The sequence below is a fragment of the Egretta garzetta genome, unplaced genomic scaffold (genome assembly GCF_000687185.1).
Source record: "Egretta garzetta isolate BGI_Z169 unplaced genomic scaffold, ASM68718v1 scaffold575, whole genome shotgun sequence".
In the NCBI taxonomy this organism is placed as follows: domain Eukaryota; kingdom Metazoa; phylum Chordata; class Aves; order Pelecaniformes; family Ardeidae; genus Egretta; species Egretta garzetta.
This window is the reverse complement of record NW_009259790.1, coordinates 771,818-794,652: the sequence shown is the minus strand read 5'-3', so window position 1 is coordinate 794,652 and position 22,835 is coordinate 771,818. Positions and strand designations below refer to the sequence as shown.

The 22,835-nt window shown below is 41.4% G+C and overlaps 2 protein-coding genes across 3 annotated transcripts in view; one reads left to right on the top strand and one right to left on the bottom strand.

The window, feature by feature from the left end:
• The first annotated feature begins 9 nt into the window (after positions 1 to 9).
• On the top strand, positions 10 to 15,820 carry NDE1 (nudE neurodevelopment protein 1). 2 transcript variants are annotated; one of them, XM_035895104.1, is made up of 10 exons: positions 10 to 377; positions 1,038 to 1,177; positions 4,778 to 4,907; positions 6,394 to 6,547; positions 9,742 to 9,890; positions 10,235 to 10,371; positions 11,460 to 11,639; positions 12,722 to 12,813; positions 13,783 to 13,919; positions 15,049 to 15,820. In XM_035895104.1, exons 3-10 carry the CDS (start codon positions 4,822 to 4,824, stop codon positions 15,140 to 15,142), a joined length of 1,029 nt encoding a protein of 342 aa, XP_035750997.1. In that variant the 5' UTR covers positions 10 to 377; positions 1,038 to 1,177; positions 4,778 to 4,821; the 3' UTR covers positions 15,143 to 15,820. The 2 variants fall into 2 exon arrangements, with proteins under 2 accessions (XP_035750997.1, XP_009637863.1); XM_009639568.2 differs by lacking the exon at positions 1,038 to 1,177.
• A 3,189-nt stretch (positions 15,821 to 19,009) lies between these two features.
• MYH11 (myosin heavy chain 11) overlaps positions 19,010 to 22,835 on the bottom strand; it is a 54,957-nt gene continuing 51,131 nt past the window's right edge. Inside the window, 1 exon segment of the mRNA XM_009639567.2 lies at positions 19,010 to 19,267. Coding sequence (XP_009637862.1) covers positions 19,129 to 19,267 — 139 coding nt within the window. The 3' untranslated portion in view covers positions 19,010 to 19,128.

Genomic DNA, 22,835 nt, shown 5'->3' with positions numbered 1-22,835 from the left:
GAGGCAAGGGGAGACGGAGCTGGGGCCCTGCCGGTTTGCGGCCCCCCGCGCCTTCCCGCATCCTTCCTTGAGAATCTGAATCTCCTGCTTCTGGAGTTTTCCTCGCGCTTGCTGGTGGGGAGGGGAGCGTGGGAACCGTGCCCGCTGGCTTAGTTCAGCTCCCCCCGGCTTCGTGCTCCGCATGGGAATGGGAAGCCCCCAGCGCTGCCTAGTTGGCCTCTTGGCTTGCACCGGGGTCAGGCGTTTCAGGAGAGAAAACTTTGCCGAGTGTCCTTGGAATCACTGGAAACTCGAAAGTATTGGAACTGGGCTGGTATCTGAAAAGATGAGGGCTTTGTGGAATTAAGGCTTCTGGTGGAGAAGACCCTGAGGAGATGGTAACTCTTTTCAGTGCTGGCTGGGGGATTCTGTAGTAATCCTGCTGCTCCAATGACCTCTTCCTTTTCTTTCTCTCTTGTGGTGATTTTCTTTTGTATCGCTTAAACAAAACAAAAAAAGCCTTTGTTACAGGAAGACCCGTGTAAGGGGACTATTTTCAGCAAATGTAATTTTCGTAGGATGGGAAAACTACTTTTCAGGTGCAAAGAGTTTTTTTGTTTATGGTTAGGAAAAAATGTCTAATAGGAGCTTCATCGTCTCTGCCATGGATAATTCAGTAGTATTTATAGTACTGTTATACTCCTAATTTTTTTTTTTTTTTTTTTAACAATATGAATTGCTCTGACTCAGGCCATCAGGCATTGCTACAAAGATAGGCCAACATTGTTCACCAAGCTAAAATGTTCTTTTGTTTAAAAAAAAAAATATCGGTATGCAGGGTTGTTTTGAGTCCTTTATTCTAGGACTGAAATAGAACCTAAGTTGAGGCCCTTGCGAATCTTGTGAATGCAGACTCTGATTCCCAAACTGAAGTTCCTTCAATAACTTTGTGTGGCTTTTCTTAATGTTGTTTTTCCTCAATAATTTTGCAATTCTGCTCTTGCTTGTATGAAATTGTTTCCTGCAACATCTATGCTGAGGTATTTTTCTCCTTGCAGAAGTCCATTTCCCCACCCGTGAACACTTCCATTTCCTGTATGATGCAGAGGTTTTGTAATGCCTGTGACCAGTGTTTGTGCTGCTTGCATGCAGGAAGTCTGGCCAGATGTCTCTTCTGGCTTCATGTGTGTGAAAACAAGTAAGGTGCAGCCAGCGTACGCCTGCTATAGCCTGTGACTTTGTCTCTTTGTTTTTTCCATTTACCAATGTTTAACAAAACATTGCTAAAACCTCCTTCACTCCCCTTGCCCTCCCCCCTTTTGTAGTGAGCCTAGACAACGAGAAGTTCCTAACTGGCTTAATTAATTACTTTCCAGGCATTTTGCATACTGTGTCCAAGCTGTTAAAAATCAAGGGGATAAGGCAGTAGGGGGAAAAACAAAAAGTCAAAGCCCTACCCTTTTTACAGGCAGTTTAGAAAGATTTATGTCAGTGTTTTGTGTGTTTTGTTTTTTTTTTTTTAAAGAAATTTCAGAAAAACAAGAAGAGCTTTAATTCTGTCTAGAACTTGGATAGTTTAGAAAGATTTATGTCAGTGTTTTGTGTGTTTTGTTTTTTTTTTTAAAGAAATTTCAGAAAATCAAGAAGAGCTTTAATACTTTGTCTAGAACTTGGATTTTTTTTTTCAGTTTCAGTTTGCATCTTGCATCTTTGGTTAGTTTGAAAATTCCTGTGAGCTAAGATGGTAGTGCAGGTGTACAGGGAACCCCATAAGTCTTCCTCGTGTTGCAGACAAAAAGCATGTGCCTGTGTCATGGGACAGTAGTGAAACAATCTCTGCCATCTTGTGTCATCTCTGTGGAATAAGTATAGGTCCACAGTCCTTCCCTGTATCTGCAGTTTAACAACTTATTTTAAATTATAAGTACTACTTAGTAATGGTAACCGTGAACAGAGCATACTCTTAACAGGTAACATCCTTAATGGGTTCATAATCTCATGTTTACAAAGACATACTTAGAAAATGAAGGGGACAGCATCTTTATGCTTCTGTGAAAATTATCAAGGTTCTGTGGAACTCTTATAAATCTTATGGCTCAGTTAGGGGAAGCTCTTTTTTATGTGACCATACAATCTTAAAAAATGCAAATGAATGCATTCTTTTAGTCCTTGCAAAGTGCGGTGAGAGCCAGATATGAGCATATTCAAGCTTTTGAAGCCAACAAGAGCTGTCTCTTTTGGTTCCAAAGGGTTGTTTGAAAGCTTTCGGGAGCAAGATGTCTTGCACTCCTTCATCTTTATCTTGTCTGACTTATTTTTGTTGACTGTATGAACACAGATACAGGATTTATTGTAATGCTTGTGTCAGAGGAATTCCTCTTTGGAAACTTCTGAAATATATTTTAATTTGCATAGAAAAAACCAGGCATACCCTAGGTGAAATCTCTGTTCTTGAAGAAATATAGAAACTTCTTCTTGTCTGAGTGGTGTGAAATAACCACCTAAAGGAAACTCTGGCTTGCTGTTCTCTGGAGTTGTTTGACCACAGTAATGTATGCTGGTCATTATTGGTTTCTCATTGCACCTGCATCACTACTTTGTGTCTGATCCTCCCTCCCTGTCCCTCATCTGTAAAAGAGAAATTTTTTTTTTATTTACAAATGTACTGCAATTGGGGTGTGTGTGCACAGTGCCTTGAGCATAAGGACATGCTCATTAACATCAAAGACACTTTCATTTTGCTTAAAAATAATAGAGTAGGTGTGTTGTAAACTATCCTGGATCAAGAATGTTAATTATGCTCAGTTGTGATTTTCTTTTTAATGGGCAAGGGTACTATTTGGAAAATTGTTCCTCCTTACTTGTGCTTTTTTTCCCCTCTCTCCTTTTTTTCCCCTAGTGCATGCTTCTGTAAATACATACAAAGAGCAGCAGCCTTGAGACTTCTTGCTGGAAGTTTGTCAATACATCACACAGTGGTTTTATTTGTTAAAGGAAGACACATAGCTTTGTATAATTAACATTGTAAAAACTAAAGCTTAGTAACTTTTCCGCTCGCCTGCCACCTCCCCCTCTAAATAATAGTGTAATTTCCGTGAGCGTGTAGCTGATACTGTGCATTGAGGTGTGTGGGCACAGCCCGCTTAGCTGTGACAGCTGCTTACTCTTTGCTTAATAATCTCCTGAAAGTCACCTGTGCCATGAAAAGGACTTGTACTTTGCAGCACTGCTTGGGTATGCAAGAATTGGGCTTTAGATCCCCAGACTACTTTTGAGTACTCGATACTGTTGTCTGCAGTAGTGGTAAGAACTACTTATGTTTGTCTCAGTGGCGTTACCAGATAGATAGCAGGCTGTTAATCCTGTTTAAACCAGGTGATTTTCTGGAGGGGACAGTCTGAACGCAGGTTATGAATAATTTTTTCAACTGAGTTGAATAGGTTTGCAGTGGATACACATTTTCTTTAGCTTTGACATGCTGCTCAGAAGGTCTACTCCAGCATTTCCTGGGTACCATAAATAAGAAGGCAGGACTGATGTCTAAATGATCTTTGATGGCTTTGGCTATTTTTTTCCTCTTCATTCCATCAGGATTACCTCTAGGAAACGTTTTGCTTACTAGATTTGAAGTTGAAACTTGGTAGAACAACTGTGTTTCCTCAGATTTCAGTGATAGTTTTCTGACAGCTGCCATTGTTATGAATTGTTCAACTCCACCTTTATTTCCTGTCCTTGATCTATTTGGGTTTCTATTAAATTGGTAATGTCTATGTGGAATCTTTGCCTCACCCAGGATTACACATGGGCAGTTTATCCAGAGCATTAGGTCTGATGTTTTCCCTGTTGTCAAGACTAACTCATAAAATGGTATTTGCTAGTGACCTGTTTATTAGAGTGCATCATGCCCATCAGAGGGCATTTATTTAACTGTAGTGTCTAGATACTTAAGTCTTCAAGCAGGAGTGACCAGCTTAAGGTTCTTGATTCCCATTTGGGACTATGCCCTGTGACTGGTTTTATGCTGGCACAGGGACAGCTGGGTGGTCTGGGTTGCTGCAATCTATCTGCATACCTAGTCCAGCCAGGTGGTATCCCACCAAAACTTCTGTGGAGCTTTTATCCTCTCTTCCCTGGGAATTTCTGGAGCTCCTTTTTTCCATGGCTTTCTGAGGTATCCAGGTATATTGTGGCTCTCAGCCATACATAGCTTGTGATGTTTCAGGTTTAAAGTCGGGTAGTTTTGTCTATGTTGACCTAGGGAGAAATTTTTCATGTGTCCGGTAGTTATGTCCATAAAAAGCTTAGGTGTTACTGGAAATATTAACACAGGAAATTTAGCATCTTGAGTACCTTCTCTGTGTCTCTTTGAAGTTTCTCTTTAATATCAGGGTGTCTTTAGGGTTGTTGAAATGGACCTAATTGCACTATCTTTGGAGCAGAAGTTGTGCCTGACATCTTCTCTTTCACTTGTGTTCTGTGTGCCTTTGCACAGCTGCAGCTGAAGTTTGAGGCTTGGTGCTCTGTGCTGTGTGGTTAGAGGGTGGGGAAGGTGCTTGCTGCTGGGGATGTGGCATAAGCATGCAGCAGCCTTGGGAGAACTGGGTAAAGGGACCCAATTACTCACTACTGATTCTTTCACATTTATGGTATATCTGGCAGAGCCCTGTCAAGGCTGGTCTTCAGTTTGGTTTCCAGGTGTGCAGTGATTCCCCAGGAGGAGGGGTGCACTGCTTTGCAGCAAAAAGTACTGAGGTAGCTCACTGCATTAGGTCTAATGCTTAATCCTTTAATTTTCCAGGGGAAAAAAAATGAAACAGGAGTTTTAAACTTTGAGGACTCATCATGGAAGACTCAGAAGGACACCACTTCAGCTCGGCGGAAGAGGAAACCAGATACTGGAAAGAGCTGGCTGTGAAATACAAGCAGTGGTAAGGCACTGGCTTCGTTCCTCTAAGTTGTTTGATAGGGTGTCGTCATGGTTTAACCCCAGCTGGCAACTAAGCACCATGCAGCTGCTTACTTGCTCCCTCCCAGCGGGATGGGGGAGAATTGGAAGAGTAAAAGTGAGAAAACTCATGGGTTGAGATAAAGACAGTTTAATAGGTAAAACAAAAGATGCACACACAAGCAAACCAAAACAAGGAAATCATTTACTACTTCCCATTGGCAGGCAGGTACTCGGCCATCCCCAGAAAAGCAGGGCTCCATCACACGTAACAGTTACCTGGGAAGACACACGCTGTCACTCTGAAAGTCCCCCCCCCTTCCTTCTTCTTCCCCCAGCTTTATGTACTGAGCATGATGTCATATGGTATGGGATATCCCTGGGGTAAGTTGGGGTCAGCTGTCCCCCCTCCTAACTTCTTGTGCACCCCAGCCTGCTCGCTGGTGGGGTGAGAGGCAGAAAAGGCCTTGACTCTGTGTGAGCACTGCTCAGCAATAACTAAAACATCCCTGTGTTACCAACACTGTTTCGAGCACAAAACCAAGACATAGCCCTATACCAGCTACTATGGAAAAAATTAACTTTTTCCCAGCCAAAACCAGCACAGGTACATAAACACTGCATGCAAGGACATAGCACCACATAGGGGAGTAAATCTGTGCTGCTGTGGCACTGATGGTTTTGGTTCCCGCTCTGGTTTGAGTAGGACTGTGTGTGCTGAAATTGTGCCTCTAACTGCAGTCTGTTGGCAGCCTGGGTAAATGTAGCTCACTGCAGAACCTTGTTGGGGGTAGATGACCTGGGCCATTGCAGACAGAGAGATGCTGCTGTTCACTCTCTATCTCTGTGTGGATCAAGAATGGCTTGACAGCACATAGATGGAGGAGGATCCCTGGCTGAGAATGGACATGCTTTGCTCTTCCCTTTAGCTCAATGTGTTGCTGTAAAGGGTGAAGAAAATCCAAACTTTTTAGGCATTGATCTTAGTGTTGTTGAGACCTCTCAGTGCTGCTTGTTTAGCTTGCTGGAGGATTATTTCAATAGAATTGTTTAAGAATATAAGAACATCTTTCCTTCCATCTTTCTCTTTTTCTCACTTTATATTGCTAATCGAAAGTGGGTTTGTTCATATTTCCAAATAAATAATTGAATTAAAACCAGATTAAATATGCAGATGACAGTGGACAATGTACAAGCTAGAGAGCTACATGTCCTCAACATCTATAGCAGGAAGACAGACTTTAGGATTTTTCAATTTATTTGGGCTTTTTTTATTTGTTTACCAGTTTGCTATGGGGTGGCTTTCCATGCAAACATTTGCATATGGTCCTCTCTTCCTGTTGAATATGTATGTTTGGAGAAGGGCATGGAGCCTGCTACGTTAAAGGGCAGTATTTTTTCATCTTGAGTGTACAAGAGATATTTTTTTGTTCATTATGATGTGTTCTGTTGCTGGAATTGCTCTCTAGTGCTGAGAATACACAGGAGGAATTGCGTGAATTCCAAGAAGGGAGTCGAGAGTATGAAGCTGAACTGGAGACTCAGCTGCAGCAGACAGAGTCCAGAAACAGAGACCTTCTGTCAGAAAACAATCGTCTGCGAATGGAACTGGAGTCAGTTAAGGTAAGAGTGGATGATGCATACAGTATCTGTACATTCTAAGTGCAAAGGTGAATGAGACAGCTGTGTGCGGATTCAGATTGCCCTGTGGGCAGGGACTTTCAGCATTACAAAGAAATTGAACAGAAAACTGCAAAAAAGAAGGTCTTGAAAAATTAAGAAATGCCAGCTGTTGTCTGCTTTGAGGGAACTGGATACCTTGGTAATGTTCCTGAATCGCTGTTTGCAGGTTGTGGCTATGTGTCAGGATGGATTTGAGATGGGAGAAAATGGTTTGCAGTAGAGTGGAGAGTAAACATGAACGTAACAGCTGCTGTTCTGTTCCTCCTTCCATCTACTTAGTGCTTTTGTTCACAGCTTTCTTGCTGTCTGCATTGTGCAGACACAGATAGTATTGCAGAACAATCAAAATACAAGCCTTCCAGCTGTGTTCTTGTGTTATATAAGAGAACTCAGTACTTTTAAACCCTTTTTACATAGTTGTGTATTTATTATCTGGCATTCCAGATAAGCTGGGAAGCAGGAGCTGATGGGTGACACATCAAACTGAGAGGCATAAAAGAGTTTCAGTCCTGGTTTCATTACTGAATCTATCTGTACTTGGGGAAAAATAATTTATCCTCTTTACACTTGGTTAGCCTTCTGCGAAACTAACCAGCTGAAAAGCATTAACTTCCATAATTATAAAACGTAAGGGATATGAACTTACTGAGATAGAACTTCTTACCAGAGTGACTTAAGAAATAATGAAGCTATCTAGAGTATGAAGACTGAGTCTGCCTCACTTCAGTCTCATTAAAGGTGCTGCTAGTCCTCTGTGCTGGTTGACAGGTTTAGGAAATACTGGTAAGTTTTCTTAAACTTGAAAAAAAAATTGTCGCTGAAATTGGTGTGCCTTTTAAAAGTCTGATCTTGTTGGCCTTTTACTTAAAGGTGAGGTGTAGTCACACAAGAAACACTACGTTGTGTTTTGTAGGGCTAGTCAGTATCTGTGGAACCTGACATTAATTTAATTACAGTTCTACTCAATTGAATGCAATAAGGAGCTAATGGGAGTGAAGGTATTTGTATAAGTAATATAAGGTATTTGTATAAATAAGTGATTAATCACAGGTTTGCAATGCATTTTGTCTTAACTGTTGTCCAAATTACTGTCTTAAGGAAATACTCTTCTGTTTCAGGCAGATGTCCTGTCTGTCTAGCACCAACTTAGTGATCCCACCCCACTACTTGATAGCAAAACCTCCAAGACTTGTTTCATTGTATTTGTTACGTTGCACCGATCTTTGTTCTTGTTGTATTAGTGCCTTAGCAGTATTAAATGCTCTGCATGTTGTATGGGGTACTGGTCTACTGTTCCATGTAGCCACGTAAACCCATGGAACCTGATGGGTTTGGGGAGAAGATGTAAGTTTCTAAAAAAACCAAAAAAGACAAAACCAAAAAACTCCCAAGCCCCTTGCAGTTCTTGTAATTGATGAGGGTGTGGGCTATTTTCTTTCTCTAGAGGAGCTGGGATGAGAGGAGGGGACAATGTACCAGCCAAGAATGAAAATAGTAGGAAACAACATAAAACCTCAAAGTGGAGGATAAACGCATTTTAGAAAATCTTAAATTATTCTTCACAGTAGATGACTTTATTAAAACATATTCTGCTTGAAACAAACCTTTTAACAATTGGCTATTCATGCAGCCTGAAAACTGCAGTAGCAGCCTGCAGTGAAGGAACAGAGACTCCATTGATGGCCAGATCAGCTGATAGTTTATTACAATTGGCTAAAAACAAAGACTTAAACCTTGCAGTTCTGGTCTTTTATCTGAATCAATTCAAGAGCAAAGCATTGAACTCGTGAAGCTATTGAGCAGCGGTGTTAACTGAGCCCATCAAGGGTTGGTGTCTGCATCTAGGTCAACACTAGTGAACTTTGCCAGGCCCACACAGCTTGTGGTTTTGAGCTTACCAGCCGTGTGTCTGTGCTTGCTCCCCACCCAGAAACCAGAGTTCACACTACCTAAAAATAAATGGAAAAAATGCTTTTGAGTGTTTGTTAAGAGAATCCTGAAAAGAGAGTTGAAAGTAATCTGCCTCTTAGAGCTTGGGGGCTCTTAAATTCAGCATGTAACTATGTTTCAGAGATCTGGAATTATGGCAGTGTCACCACACTGTAATCAAATAGGAATTTCTTAATTCGGAATGGATATCTCTTTCCCGCGTCCTTGTCTATGCATTTCATGTGCTAAAACAGCTCTCTTGAAATTATCAGTCATGCTAGACTATGTGCCATGGTTTTCAAATTCCAATGCATGGATTTGTTTTCAGTGACTTCAAGTGTGTTGTACTTAAATTCTGGATGGAGAAAGCACTTCAGGAATGCTACTTATACAGCAATCTTGGAGTTTCAAAAAAAATCACTGGCATGTTGAATTGATATGATAGCAAGGTGGTGGAGTGTAAAGCATTGGCGTAGATGGTGTGCTGTGAAGCTTTCCCTGTCACATGATGTGGAGCTAACTCTGCATATAGCAGCAATAGCAGGAGAGAGATATTGGATGGAGAAGCTAAGCCTTCTTCCCCGCCTGTGCATCCTTTAAATGTACCCTTGTATACATGCTGTAAAGGGAGACTTTGTTTTAGGTTCACGTCCAAAGCATGTGGCATAACTGCACCTGAAATGTTTTGTGATCTAGAATTCTGAACCTGCTTTGGGCTAATAAAACCACAAGGGCAGTGGAGATTCCTCCTGGTTCCCCAGCAGTGTGTAATGGTGTCACACTTGGATATATTTTTTTTTCCTTCTTGTTATTTAGGCTCCTAAATCCTGCTTGACTTTTTTATTAGAGTTGAAAATAAGTGGTTTCTCTCGCATCCTGCTTTGTGTTGCTAAAGCTCTTGGAGCACAGAAATTATTCTGAGTCTCACTGTCTGGGAGAGTAAGGAATGGCACTGTGTCTGGAGGTCAGGACCTGCTCCCCAGCAGCATTGTTTGATAAGGAGTGACAGGAAGAGCTCTTGTCTGCTGACAGCCAAGAAGTATGTGAGCAATTTGCTTTGGTGGCATTTTACTATATGTAAGGTGATGTTTCTCAAAAAACTTCACAGCATCTGCCTCTGCCTTTAAAGGGGCTCAGACAATGCCACAGAAAGAGAATGTGCATTGCTAAGTCCCTGATATGCTGCTTGATTTGCCTTTGATTAGGAAAAGATTGAAATGCAGCATTCAGAAGGATACAGGCAAATCTCTGCGCTGGAAGATGACTTGGCACAGACAAAAGCTATTAAAGATCAACTTCAGAAATACATTCGAGAACTCGAGCAAGCAAATGATGACTTGGAAAGAGCAAAAAGGTGACCCACCTTCTGTGTTTTCTTTTTCCACCTTTGTTGTGTCCTGTGAGTGTGGTGCTACTGAGCTGTCTGTGATGCTGTGCTTGTTAGCGCTGCCTTTCTGAAATAATCACTTAGGTGATGATTGTCGTGAAGATGTTTGTGGCAGGTGTGAAATGTGACACATTTTTTTCCCTTCTGCTCCCCCCACTGCAGTCTTGCATATCTTACAAGTTAAATGAAAAATAATAATGAAACAAAGCTAACAAAACAAAACCACAATGTTGCCTCTTTTCTTGTGAGAGGGGAAGTTCCTCTATGTGCTTGAAGGATCTGTTAGGGACATCTTGTGCACTCTTTTTCAGAGCCACTATAATGTCTCTGGAGGATTTTGAACAGCGTTTAAACCAGGCTATTGAAAGAAATGCTTTTCTGGAGAGTGAGCTGGATGAGAAAGAAAACCTGCTGGAGTCTGTGCAGCGCCTGAAAGATGAAGCTAGAGGTTAGACAGAAATTACTTGTATCCTTCCCTTTCTCCCCTCCTGGCTTGTAGCTGTTCATCCTCTCCGTATCTCTTAGAGCTTGTCTTTTAAGTTTGCATCTTTTAAATCTGCTATCTGAAAAGTAGAAGCAAATGAGGAAGCTTCAAGACTGTTCCTCCTGACTCATTGAATTCCTGACCTTGTTCCAGAGCAGCTCACAGAAACAGAAATCTGTTCCAGCCTTCTCCTAATCTGTGGTGATGCTTCAGGGCCTTAGGGGGTTAAGAAGAGCAAGTCCAGCTGGACCATGTGCTGGTCTGGCTTTTTGTAGCCCATGAAAGTCAGCTTTAATAACTGTTAACCTCCTTGTTTCCTGGCCTGTAAAAAGTGGAGTCAATGAAACACTAATGGGGCAGTAAAACAGGAGGACTGTGACTAACTTCTAGTTACCTTTGAATAGCTTTGTGTGCTAGCTGCTTGGTATCTGTCAATAAGGCTGGGTGAGAAGAGAGAGACCATGGAAAAACACTTTCTATTTTCAGCTCTGCTCTGATTCTGTGCCCTTGACTGGTTTCCATAAGCTACAGCCAGGCTGTGGGACGGAAGTGCTCTATCCCATGGCTAGATAATGGTGTGGCTTCCACCCAGCCTCAACTCAAGTTTCCTTTGTGTGGAAACCAGGGTATAAGAGAAAAGGGTAAAGTAGGCAGGATCTCAACCTGCAGAGAGCTGGAATGTAACCAAGGTGTGCCAGGTTGCCTAGCCTCAGTCTTGATGTGCCTCTGCTTACCAGCCTGTAACATTTGGAAAGGAGTTAGTTCCCTGCCTCGAAGGGAGCCTTGTGAAAGTGTATGAAAATTAAAGCCAGATAATAGCAACTGAACTAATGCCTCAAAAACATCTTGAGCCACAATCCTAGAAAAGCCTTTAGTGATCATCCAGATTTTGAACATATGCCTGGAGTAATCTTTATAAGGATAAGTGACTTTACTTCACCTCCACAAGGGGAGCAATCCTATCCTTTGAGCAAAACATACTCTCACCTGTTTTTATCTTGGTGGATACATACTCTTGCTTTAAGGCTTGCTTTGTGTTGCTTCTTTCATAGATCTACGACAAGAGCTTGCAGTGCAGCAGAAACAGGAGAAACCCAAAACACCGATGCGAGCTACCCTGGAAACAGAAAGAACAGACACTGCAGTTCAAGCATCCTTATCTGTGCCTTCAACTCCCTCGGTGCACCGGGCACCCAACATCAACATACCTACCCCTGCGACATTTAGGAGAGGTGAGTGACAGGAACCAGCACAGAAATACTACTTGATGCTCTTGTTTTTACTCTGGTTTCTGGCTAAAGGAGGAATTAGAAGAAGGGAGCAGAGTTGGGTGTTTCAGTTAAATATACCTAAATCCGGTCACTGTCGTCTCAGTATTCATAGACTGTGATTTTAGGGGTTTATTCATAGGCTGTTCGTTTCTATTTGACTTGAACTGTCCAGTAATAGTAATTGTGAGGGACAAGATGAACTGTTGGAACATAGCTGTCCCAGAGATTGTTGGGCTAACTTAGGGCAAGGATTTTAAAAACTTCAGTGTGATCTTTAATATCACACGTACGTTTCTTGAATGGGCTTCTCTGTGAGAGTAGGTGCTCTTAGAGAGAGGCTTTCTTTTTACCCTAGAACAGCAGGACACTGACAACTCATCCTAGGCTGTCTGTACTAAGTGACTGTATCTCTGCTTTCATGTCAATATCGGTTACTTATTTTTTGTGAGCACTGATTATTTCAATATTTCAAATCTCTAACTCTGTCTTCTCACTTAAAAAGCCAGAAATTTGTGTAACGGTGTGCATGTGTATGCATAAATACATGGAGTTGTACTGTCACATTTTAATGATTTGATGTTATACCTCTGAGCACTAACAAAGTTTGATTGTGGGCTTTGGTATGCTTAATCTGAAATTGTGTTTTGTGTGGAGGAATTAATGCTTCTGAAAAGTGAGAAGATTTGGAGATTTGTAGTAAAATGAGAGATGATGGTCCTCCCTGAGGACACATCCCTCCCGTCCCACTGCAGCAACAGAGATGCAGAGTAGGCTGGTGTAACAGATCTCTAGAAACCCAAGCTGTAGCATGGCTAGAGATTTTAGCTTAGGACAGTGTAACTTGGGCTGTCTCAGGGAGACAGGGCTTCATATTCCTAATGAATATGAAAGATCTGGAGGAGAGATACAAAAAGGTGAAGATATTGATGTCTCCTCTGCTCTGTATGTCAGGCTGTCTTCTGACTTCCAGTGTCAAAGCTTTTTTTTTTTTTTTTTTTTTATTTTAAAATGAGTAAAGTGTCCTTCTTTAACCTGCCCTCCAGGTCTTGAAGACAGTTATGGTGCAACCCCACTCACACCTGCTGCAAGAATATCTGCACTTAACATCGTGGGAGACTTGCTGCGAAAAGTGGGGGTGAGTGATTACATGCTAGCCAATGCTCTTGGAAAGGTAGATCTGTCTGAAACTGCAGCCAGCACTATTTGTGCTGCTGCTCAGGGCAGACTGGAAAGCGTATCTTGTCCCCAGGTTAGCTAAGCATGGCCTTGAAATTTGGTCTGGACTTTGTAGGTTTCTCACTAACCCCCAAATAAAGATGGATCCTGCTCTGCTTTTCTAAGATCTTATCCACATGGTGATAAGATCTTCCTCTACAAATTTCTGAAAGCACATGTGCAGAAAGAATAAATTGGCATGAGTAAATTAAGAAGGGATCTGCTCCCATGAAAGGCGGAGAAGAAAGCAGGATGGTGCCTGCTGTCCAGAGGGCTTCTGGTAAAATTTGCCTTAAGAGTCCAGTAGTCTTTTGAGCAAGGTCTAAAGTCATGTTAAGCTGTAGTTTGACATTTAAGGTAGTGCTGATGCTGGAAAAGTTATGCCGTGACTTCCTTCTGTTTTCTCACTTATGCCCTAGTGCTGTGTTGGCACAAGCATTTGTATGACTTTTTGATGGGCTGAGCTGCAGAACTGATACAGCTGGAGAATAACCCAGCAACAAAGGTGGAGTGATCTAGGGTGAGAGCATGGGTATCTGTGGCTCAGTTCCCACCACCTAGTACATACAACCTACTATGCATCTAGGGAAGCAGGTAGCTCAAATGAACACTTAGTAATCTAAGAACTGATATTTGTAAGAGATGTCAACACCTCCCTGAGAAGCTGAAGATTTTGTGTTCCTGCTGGTGAACAGCATCGACTCCTCAACCTCCCCTATGGAAATAGAGATTCGGCTTTAGAGAGATCTCTTCAGAAATTCAGAATTCATGTGGCACTGGGTTTCTCTACTAGACAACTAATTCTAAAAGAAACAAACAAAAATGTGCCACAATGCCATCTTGTGAAAGGTAATCTGACACCCGCCTCATCTGTGTTTGTTTATATCAGGCTTTAGAGTCCAAACTTGCATCTTGCCGAAACTTTGTGTATGACCAGTCTCCAAACAGAACCACGGTGTCCATGTACATGAACAGAGATGTCCTTGAAACACGCTTGAGTCCGCATCAGCCTCTGTGTGATACAGGGTGAGTGCTGTTCTCTGCTCTTGTGTCTTAGTGAGAACTGTTGGTGTTAGAACATAGTGACTGTACTGTTCTATTTAGTATTAAATCTTTGTTTTGGTAGAGACAGATTTGGTGTCAAAAGATGAGAAATTCAGTTATTCAGGATTGTGATTTGAGTGTTTCAGACCAGTTTGAAATTTGGAATCACTAGCTGCTGAAATTTGAAGGCTAGCTGGAATAGAGTTTTGAAAACCACAAATTCAAAGCAAACATAATACACATATTTTTTTATAAACCCAGTGTTTAAATGGGACAAAGTACAACAGAGGAGATCTTGCTTATGGGCTCAATTTGTTCAACGCTTTATGTTCTTGTGCAAGTGATGTCTCAGGAATGTTATGGCATGTACCACAGTTAAGATTCTCTTTTATGGGAGAACTGGAAAAAAGGCAAATTATGGGTTCACTCTAACCAGAATGCTTTACAGTTGCTAAGATGTGTTTCCAAGGTCCAACTGATGGGAAATTACTCAAATTATAAATTTGTCTGAACACTTGAACTGGTTGTCTTTTTTTAAACAAACGAAGAAAAATCAGCAAAGTTATTGCAAATTGCAGTTCAGTGTCTGCTTAAACCCTGCCAATCCTGTGCTGCACATTCTTTAGATTCTCTGTAAATTAAGCACCTATAGTACAGTTTGTTCCAGACTTAATTATTCAGCTAGACCCTTGCGCTGGGAACACTGGTTTGTCGTGTTACCTAGTGCCCAAAGTTGTTGTGTGGAAGGAGTGCTCCACATCGTACTTGCTATCCCAGCCTGGGGAGAAACCTCATGAAAGCTCCTACAAGAAAGCCTCAAGGACCATATATTTACGTATTCATGCAGCTGATTATACATCTACTGCTGTAATGCTAGAACTGAAATTCTAATACCTGTAAAAGATAGCTTCTCAATACTTAGAGGGAAATGGAGCCCTGTGTTACAGTGGAAACTCAGCCCAGTTAAGTAGCGGGCTCCCTTCATGCTCAGAGTGATACTCTTTTATCTGCTGGTTTCTCAAGCTGAGTGATGTACTCTGGAAGTGACCAGTTACTCTGAAGATGGTAAAATTGAGCAAGAAAAGCACTAACTTCTATTTTGTATTTGCAGGTTAGTGAAACGCCTGGAGTTTGGAACACGGCCTTCAAATATTCCAGGACCAATGAGCCATCCCTCGCAAAGTGTTGTCAAGATGCTGTTGTGAAAATCCTGGCTTTGGAGGAGGGGAAAAAAAATTTAAACTTTAGTTGCAAAGAGAATATTAATAAGCAATCAGGCAGCAGTCTTGGGTAGGTGAGAACTGAACAAGAAGCTGCAACTTGCAGTGGCCTCCTGTGGCCTTGCCCAGTATGGCCTCTCAGCCAAGTTCTGTGGGTAGTGTGATAAAGCAGTGCTGCCTGGCAGTGCAGGACTTCGAATTGCTTCCTGCATCAGTTCCTGTATGTAGCTCCTTGAAAGTTGCTTCTTTTGACACTGCCAGTCAAAGCCATTGTCCCTCAACCTACAACAGAGACAGTATTCCCTATGCAGCTCCTTAGGCTTGGCTTTTGGTGTTAATACAGCATCTTGGTGTTCTGGCTTAAATTCTGGTTGTGCTGGCTTTCAGTCATCGGTGTTCTGTGTTGCAGTCACCTGAACTAGAGGAGTGTTTTTATGTGGAGAAAGGTGTATTGCTGTGGGGAAGCTGCTCATCTCTTTGTGTGATGTTTGCTGGTCAGAATCTTGCTACACAAAAAGTTGCCTCCATAGTGGTGAGATGGTTTTGTAAGCAATGATTTGCCATTAAGAACAGGTCATGGTTAAAGGTGAGGAATGTTTAGTACTTAGAGCACTTGGGAGATCCCAGAGCTAATAGCAAGGTAGGAGACTTTGGACTGGCTTAGCATATTTTTTTTTTTTTTTTTTTCTCCCCCCCCCCCGCTCCCCCCCAAGTTGTGGCTCGTAAAGCCTGGCTGTTGTAGGAAACAAGAGACCCGATTAAGTTCCTAGTTCTAACATCTTAATAGGTGGGTTTTACTGCTTTCCAAACCTCCCTTATTAATGTGCCTTGGGTATTAGTGATTTTTTCTTGTTTTATTTTTTCTATGAGAGTATATGCTTTCAGCTGTTACTTAGACATGTTTTTTTTAACCTCAAAAGTCCTTTATGCTAGACAAGTGTATACAAGTAGAGAAGTATTTTTAAATCTTTTATTTTTCCCCTATAGAATATTATTGCATTTTGGTTTGTTTTTTAAATGGAGTAAGTTCACAGTATTAATGTACCTTATGGAAGCCTGTACTCGCAAAAATTATCATGACTAAACAATTTTATGTTTTTTGTAGGGGGTGGGGTGGGGGGAGCTTACTTGACAAATGAATGCATAAATGGGTTTGGGTTTTTTGTTTGTGGTTGTTTTTTTGTTTTTTTGTTTTTTTTTTTAAGAAAATGCTGTGAAAACAGCCACTGATGCATCTATTTCTCTGGAATAGGAAATAACCACAGATCATTCCCATTATTCAGGCCATCTACAAAGTTGGCTTAACTGGGGAGCAGAATAAAGCTTATTTTGAATGCTAGTTGTTGAATCATTTTGAGTTTTTTTGCAGGTTGTCACTATGGTTTATGCACAGATGTTTGCTACCAGTTTCTCATCTGTTTCTAATTAATGAAGCTGAAAGACACATTGCTTTGCTGAATCATATGCAAAGATTTTCCTACATCTTTCTTCTCATGGTTTCCTACCCTAAGGAATGTAAATATTGCCATTGCTAAAGATGCCTCTGGGACTGACATGCTTGTATTGGCATTGCTCTCTCTTAAAATCTTGAACTCTGGGCTGTTCTAACATAATTTTTGTCCTTTCCTCTCACACAGGGAGTTGACATTTTTCTTACCCATGAGGAATAGAAGCACGTGAGTTACATTGTTAGTTATGCTGACACATGGACAATGGTTCAGTGGACTGTGTAGCCTGCAGGGATCAGTCAAGACAAGTTGTATTTTCCTTAACCTGCCAGAATTTGCCTGCTTGGTGAGCAAGTTGGCTTGCAATCAGACACAACATTGAGACAAGGTAGAAAGTTGGAAAATCATGACCATGCTAGTATTATATATTTTACAGATACATTATTAATATGACTACAGACATAATCAGACAATGGGTGGATATGCTATTGAGAATTGTCAAAATAATTTAGTCCAGAACAGTCACCTCTGTAATGATGCAGAGAGGAACATTTTTTGGGGGGAGAGAAACTTTAATGCAGCCACTGCTGCAGAAGGGTGCTTTCTGTGGTGTTACTAGAGAAACTCTGACTCCTGTTTTGTCACAAACTTTGCAGAACAGGGACTGGAACCTGAGTGTCTCAAGTGATAGGGCAGTGGTCTAACCATTGGACCAACCTCTACCATTATACATATGAATCTTCTAGATTAATTCCTTTTAGAAGGGCTCCGTGTTTAGTTTGCTGATTCTGCTCCAAACATTGGTGCTTAAGACCATTCTGTGTGAAGTTTGGCTTCCTCAGTCTCCTTGGTCCCACACATGCAAGGCTCACAAGCTGTGTCCTTAACAGCCAGCTCTTGAGCATATTTACAGAGCTGGGCTGCCTAGCCCATCAAGCAGTGAAAGGTCTTATCTGATAGCTCCTAATCCCCCTTCTCTGCAGCTTGTCATCTTAATTGCTCTAAATGGATTCTTACTTAAACTCTTCCTTTACCCTTTCACAAGCCGAGAGAATTCTTTGGGCTCTGATTCTGTTGGCTAAATGGTGCCTAGTCTGAACTTCCAGTTCATGATCTCTCTGCCTTCTGCAACAATGCTTAGATTTAGAAAATGATTGCATGAGCTGTCAAGGTGGATGTTTTTGCATGACTTGCTCTCCTTGTAGTCACGCTGCTTAAGGTTCACTTGCTGTACAAGCTAAGGCATCGAATAAAGTTGCAGTAATCGATTCAGAGTAATTGTACACTTGGCTCTGCTGTGCATGGCCCTGTACTGCCCCAGCCTGACCACAAAGCTAGCTGCTGTCTGAAAGTGTGAGACCTGCATGGATTTGTGGTAGGTCCTAGTAGTTCCCAGGCATGGGCTGTGGTCCTGTTGGAGTGCTCCAAAACCAAAAAGTAACTGCGCATTGATCCCTTAATGCAGAATAGCTTGGCTTGGATCAACGTATTCAGTGTAGGCTGCTGTTTCTGTTTTCAGCCTGCTTTAAAGGCATTAGTTGGAAATATCCCTATGCATACAAACTTCAAGGGTGGGTTCAGTTGCCTAAATACAGACACATAGGGCCCTGCCTGTTTTCCAGCTGCTGCACCAGAAAGCTGCAACTCTTCTGCATGTCCTGTGTCATGACTGTCAGCCCTTGGATACCTCCTAGGGCATCTCAGTTAGCATCATGTGTCCTTGAGGTAACCAGACCTCTCCCAAGTACTTCATGTCATTTTACATTCAGCTCTGTGTACATTTTTTTTTTTATTCCTTCAAAAGCAATTGCTCAGGAGAAAATCAGGATTTTGTTCTAACGGTAACAGATGACTCTTTAGAAAAAGTATTTGAGTTGTAAAGAAGCTCTACTGCATGCCCCATTGCCATCAAGCATGCTGTATTGCACCCGAGTAACACCTGTACACAAGAATACTAGAGTAGTTTTTGTAGCCTTTTATTAGTGTGTAAGCACATCCATGGTGCATATAAAACTGTAACAGTTGACTTAATTTGAACAAATGATATTTTATTTTTCTGTAAGTGATTAAAAAGGCACTTCCACGTTGTGAATGGTGCATCGGGGTATAGTAACCCTATATTAATCGAATACTCAAGACAAAATGAAAGTTTAAGAAAAGGTTAACTGACCAATGCCTGCTTCCCCCCTCCTCCCCCCTCCCCCCCCAACAGTCTAACAAATCCTGTGTAAACTATAGTTCACTGGCATTCAAATCATCTGAGCTACTAGAACTCACTTTCTGGAAGATTCTCAAAGTGAATTACTCTAGGTGTTAAAAAACCCCCACCTTCTCAAATACACTTCATGGTAAAATAAGTTTTGGAGTACTTTTACTGTCAACCTATACATTGGAGATAAGGCAGTTGTGCTTTTATCATTGTCAGAGGAGTGGGTGTATGTGACCTTGACACTAAGAGTAGACTTATACAGTGCTAAATACCATCCTCCTTCCCCTTGCTGCAGTGCAATTTTTTAAGCGTGTTTATTCACTGGCTTTTGTTCCATTGAAATCTCCATCTCTTGCATCCATTTCTTCATCACCACCTTCTGTTGCATTCTCAATTACTCTTCTGCCTCCAGATCTACGGGGTGGGGCAAAAGATGCTGGTTCATTTCCCCTCCTGCAGTAAGAGGGAAAAAAAAAATTAAAAAATCAGGTGTTGGGTCATTTGCAGTCCTCACAAATAAGCACAGAGTTTTGTAACAGTACCTGTGGGGCTGATGGGACCTGTTTTTAAATGCAGAACAGCCGAGAGCTGTGGGTCTCTAATACAACTTTCTGTTCTGTAGCACATAAAAGTAATTTGTGGACAGGTTGAGACTCCCAGTTGCTTGGAACTGTGATGGGATTCCTGTTCTTGTGCTTAAAGTTCTCCTCTAAATAGTTTAATTTGCCCCAACCCCCTCCCTCTTCCCTTCATTTTACTGTTTTCCCCTATGGGGACTGTATGATGTGCTTGGAAGGAATGGGAAAGGGGGCTGCTTGTACCCATGACAGCAGGGGTGTGTCCTTCCTGTCTATTTAGAAGAGCAAGTAGAGAGAGAACTTGTGCTGAATTTTTGATCTGCAGCCTGAATAAGCCCACCAGTTACTGAAGGCCCGCGAGACCTGGGACTGGAGCAGTGCTGTGGATGCCAGCAGGCATTTTTGAGCTCACAGTCCCTCTCTGCAAAGGCTGTGTTGGCCAGAGCACCACAGGTGCTTTAACATCTACAGCATCCTAGGCTGTGAGTAGCTCCAATCTCTTTCCCAATGGAGAGAGGAAACTGTTGCTGCTTTGGAACTGTGTTGTAACTCAGGTTCTGACACTGAGCAGTACAAGTGTCTTGCAGAAGAGCTTACAGAAAATTCTGTTTCCCACCTTACCCCCTTTTCCTCTCCCATCTCCCATATATTTCGTAGCCACAGCCCAAGGCAGGGACACTTTGGTCCTCAAGGTTAATTTTTTGAGGAGGTATGAGCAAGTGAGACGGAAGATCTTGGCCTCCGTTGCTGTTGTGCTACAAAACGCTTACGTGTTGTAACATGGCCTCTCACTTGCCTCTCTTTGTAAAGGCTTGAGACCACAGACATAAGCAATAAAATAAATTCATGATAACTGAATGTTGTGCCAAAATTACTAATTTAGTTTTAAATACATCCAACTCTGCACTTTTGGGTACAGCAATTGTGCATAAATATTTAAAGGCTTGTCTTGTCCTTGCAAAAGACTAAGCCGGTCTTGTCCTTTCTGAAGCAGCTATTTAAGTCCAAAGTTCAGTCTTTTATACAAGGGAAGCGGGTAGGAACGTTGGCTGGACTATGTACTTCAGAAGCACTAATCTGTGTTTCCAAGGTGGAAATGTGACATGAAGTCTGTCCACAATTCTGTCCTTCAACTTCAGTGTAAGCAATTAGCTGGATAATAAAGCTTCATTTAAGAGCTGCTGTTAGTTAACTTCAGCTGTTCTGGTGCTGATGGCATGTATTGAACATAAGGGTATGTCAGTTCTGTGCTGGCATGTGCTTGACAGTCTAACAGCAGTGTCTGCTATTTTATGATAGTAGATATTTGTTATTGGTATTTAACAAGAAAGTTCTAGTTAGGTTAGTAAAGTCATTAATTCTTGTCAATAAAGACCTCTGTCTTCACCGGCAAGAGCTCTTTATCCCCTTGGACTCCTGCTCTCCGAACTCAATTACTCACGAGTCATTTGTAAGAACTCTTTTTTTAACGCTTTAGTAATACACTGAAGTGCTCTAGGAGAACATGGGGCTGGTGGGGAATAACAGGAGGAGTCTAACCAAATTATGCAGTACAGTTTTGGCTACAAAGAGGTGAACTCCCGATCACACACTAATGACTTATTAACATAAACCGTTGCAATATGCATAAACTTAATACTTTAAACTGGTCTTGGCCCTGTGGATAAACACTTTTTGTTTATATCTTAAACAGGTTTATGGGTATGATAATATTCATGTGGTCATTTGCATTAGTACCTTTAGAATAATGTGTATAGTTGAGACAAGCCTTAAGCATTAGTGTTTGCTTAGCATCTTTATATTTAATCTACCTTTGAACAAGTGCTACTGGAGTAGTGCTTGAATAGCAGTCTGACTGGAAATATTAGGCTGACTAAAAGGCACATGCAAGGACAAGACATCATCTTTAAATATTTGTGTATTCACAGCAAAATCCAGCATATGTAAAATAGAAGATATACAAATATTACAAGGCAGTAGCTCTTTAATTTTTGCAACAGCAGGTATTATTCCTATCTCCAGAAAGTGTGATAAAGTATAATATAATGCTGTGCTATGTTAACATGTCAATATTAATTTCTGTGTCCATGCTTTGTGTTTTAATAGCAGTAGACAAACAACGTAATGTCTGCAAAATAGCTCTAAAAGCTGAAGTAATAACTCTTTGTAAGCAATACAGGCACAGAGCACTACGTAATGAAAGGCAAGATTTTTTCCTTTGTCTGTGATTGTGTGGTGTAAGTGTGATAAATCACATGCAAGTAAGATCTTCCCAAATCTCAGGTGAGTTAGACAGGATCTTACCTTAGAGTCAGCATTACAATATGTGTAAGAACTACTGTGAAATTCTAATGACATGCTGTGACACTTCATATTCATTAGTCCTTTTAATCAATTTTACTAATCAATGGTGTATTTGATTTGAAAAATTTTAATCTTTGTGGCTGTGCACAAAGATGAGGTGCAAAAAAGACAATTTTCATGCAGAAAAATCCAGAGTACTTTATTAGGTACTCTGTTGGTAGAGCTTGTGAGAATGCAACGTTGGTAAGTCTACAACAGTACATAACCTGCTTGTAAGAAAGATGTATTACTGATGAACAGTTTTCATAAAACAGATTAATGCCAAGATATCCAAGCCTTCGCAGTTTGCAGAAACCTCACATAATTTTTACTTGGGCCAAAGAAAATGGAAATTTGTGCAACACAAGCTAGCTGCAAAGTTGAAGGCATGGTACCTGCTTAGTCATGCGAAGGTTCCTGTGTCCCTCTGAAACAGAGATAGAGAGTCCCGGGCAGTTATACTAAGCACACGGTCATGATCAGGGGTAGGTAGATTACTTTTAAATAATTAAACAAAGTACATTACAGCCAATTACATTACATTTAGCTAAAACAAAAATGAGCCTTATGCTATTCTATGTGAAAAGGGCTGGACACAGCCACTCCTTTGTAAAGCAGCCAGGAGCATGCACCACCCAGGATGGTGCTAATGGAAAAGGCTACCACATCCCTAACTCTTCACTTTGAAGTAAATCCACATCTGAAGGTTCATGCATGTTACTGGTAAACACGTTGGCAAACCGCTTCAAGAGCACAACTAGGCAGGTGCTTTACTTTCATCTGAAACACTGTTGGGTTTGGGTAGAAAGCAGTTTTATGGTGTAGTGAGGTAGATAGAGCAATTTCCTTGTAATTCAAGTCAGCCTCTATTTCAGTGAGTTGGTGTTTTCAAATGCAGTGAGTGCAGGAGAACTCGGGTATGTAGCTGACTTACCACAGCTTTATCTTTTTCCTAGTCAGTTTTAACAAGAAAATGCAAAGGGACATTCTGATCTTTTCCTTGGTCTGATGACACTGAACCCCTTTGCCTTTTGTCGCCTCTGATGTTGTCTAAGACTTTTTATGGTCATTGTGTGTGAGTTGTGCATGTGTGGAAGTGT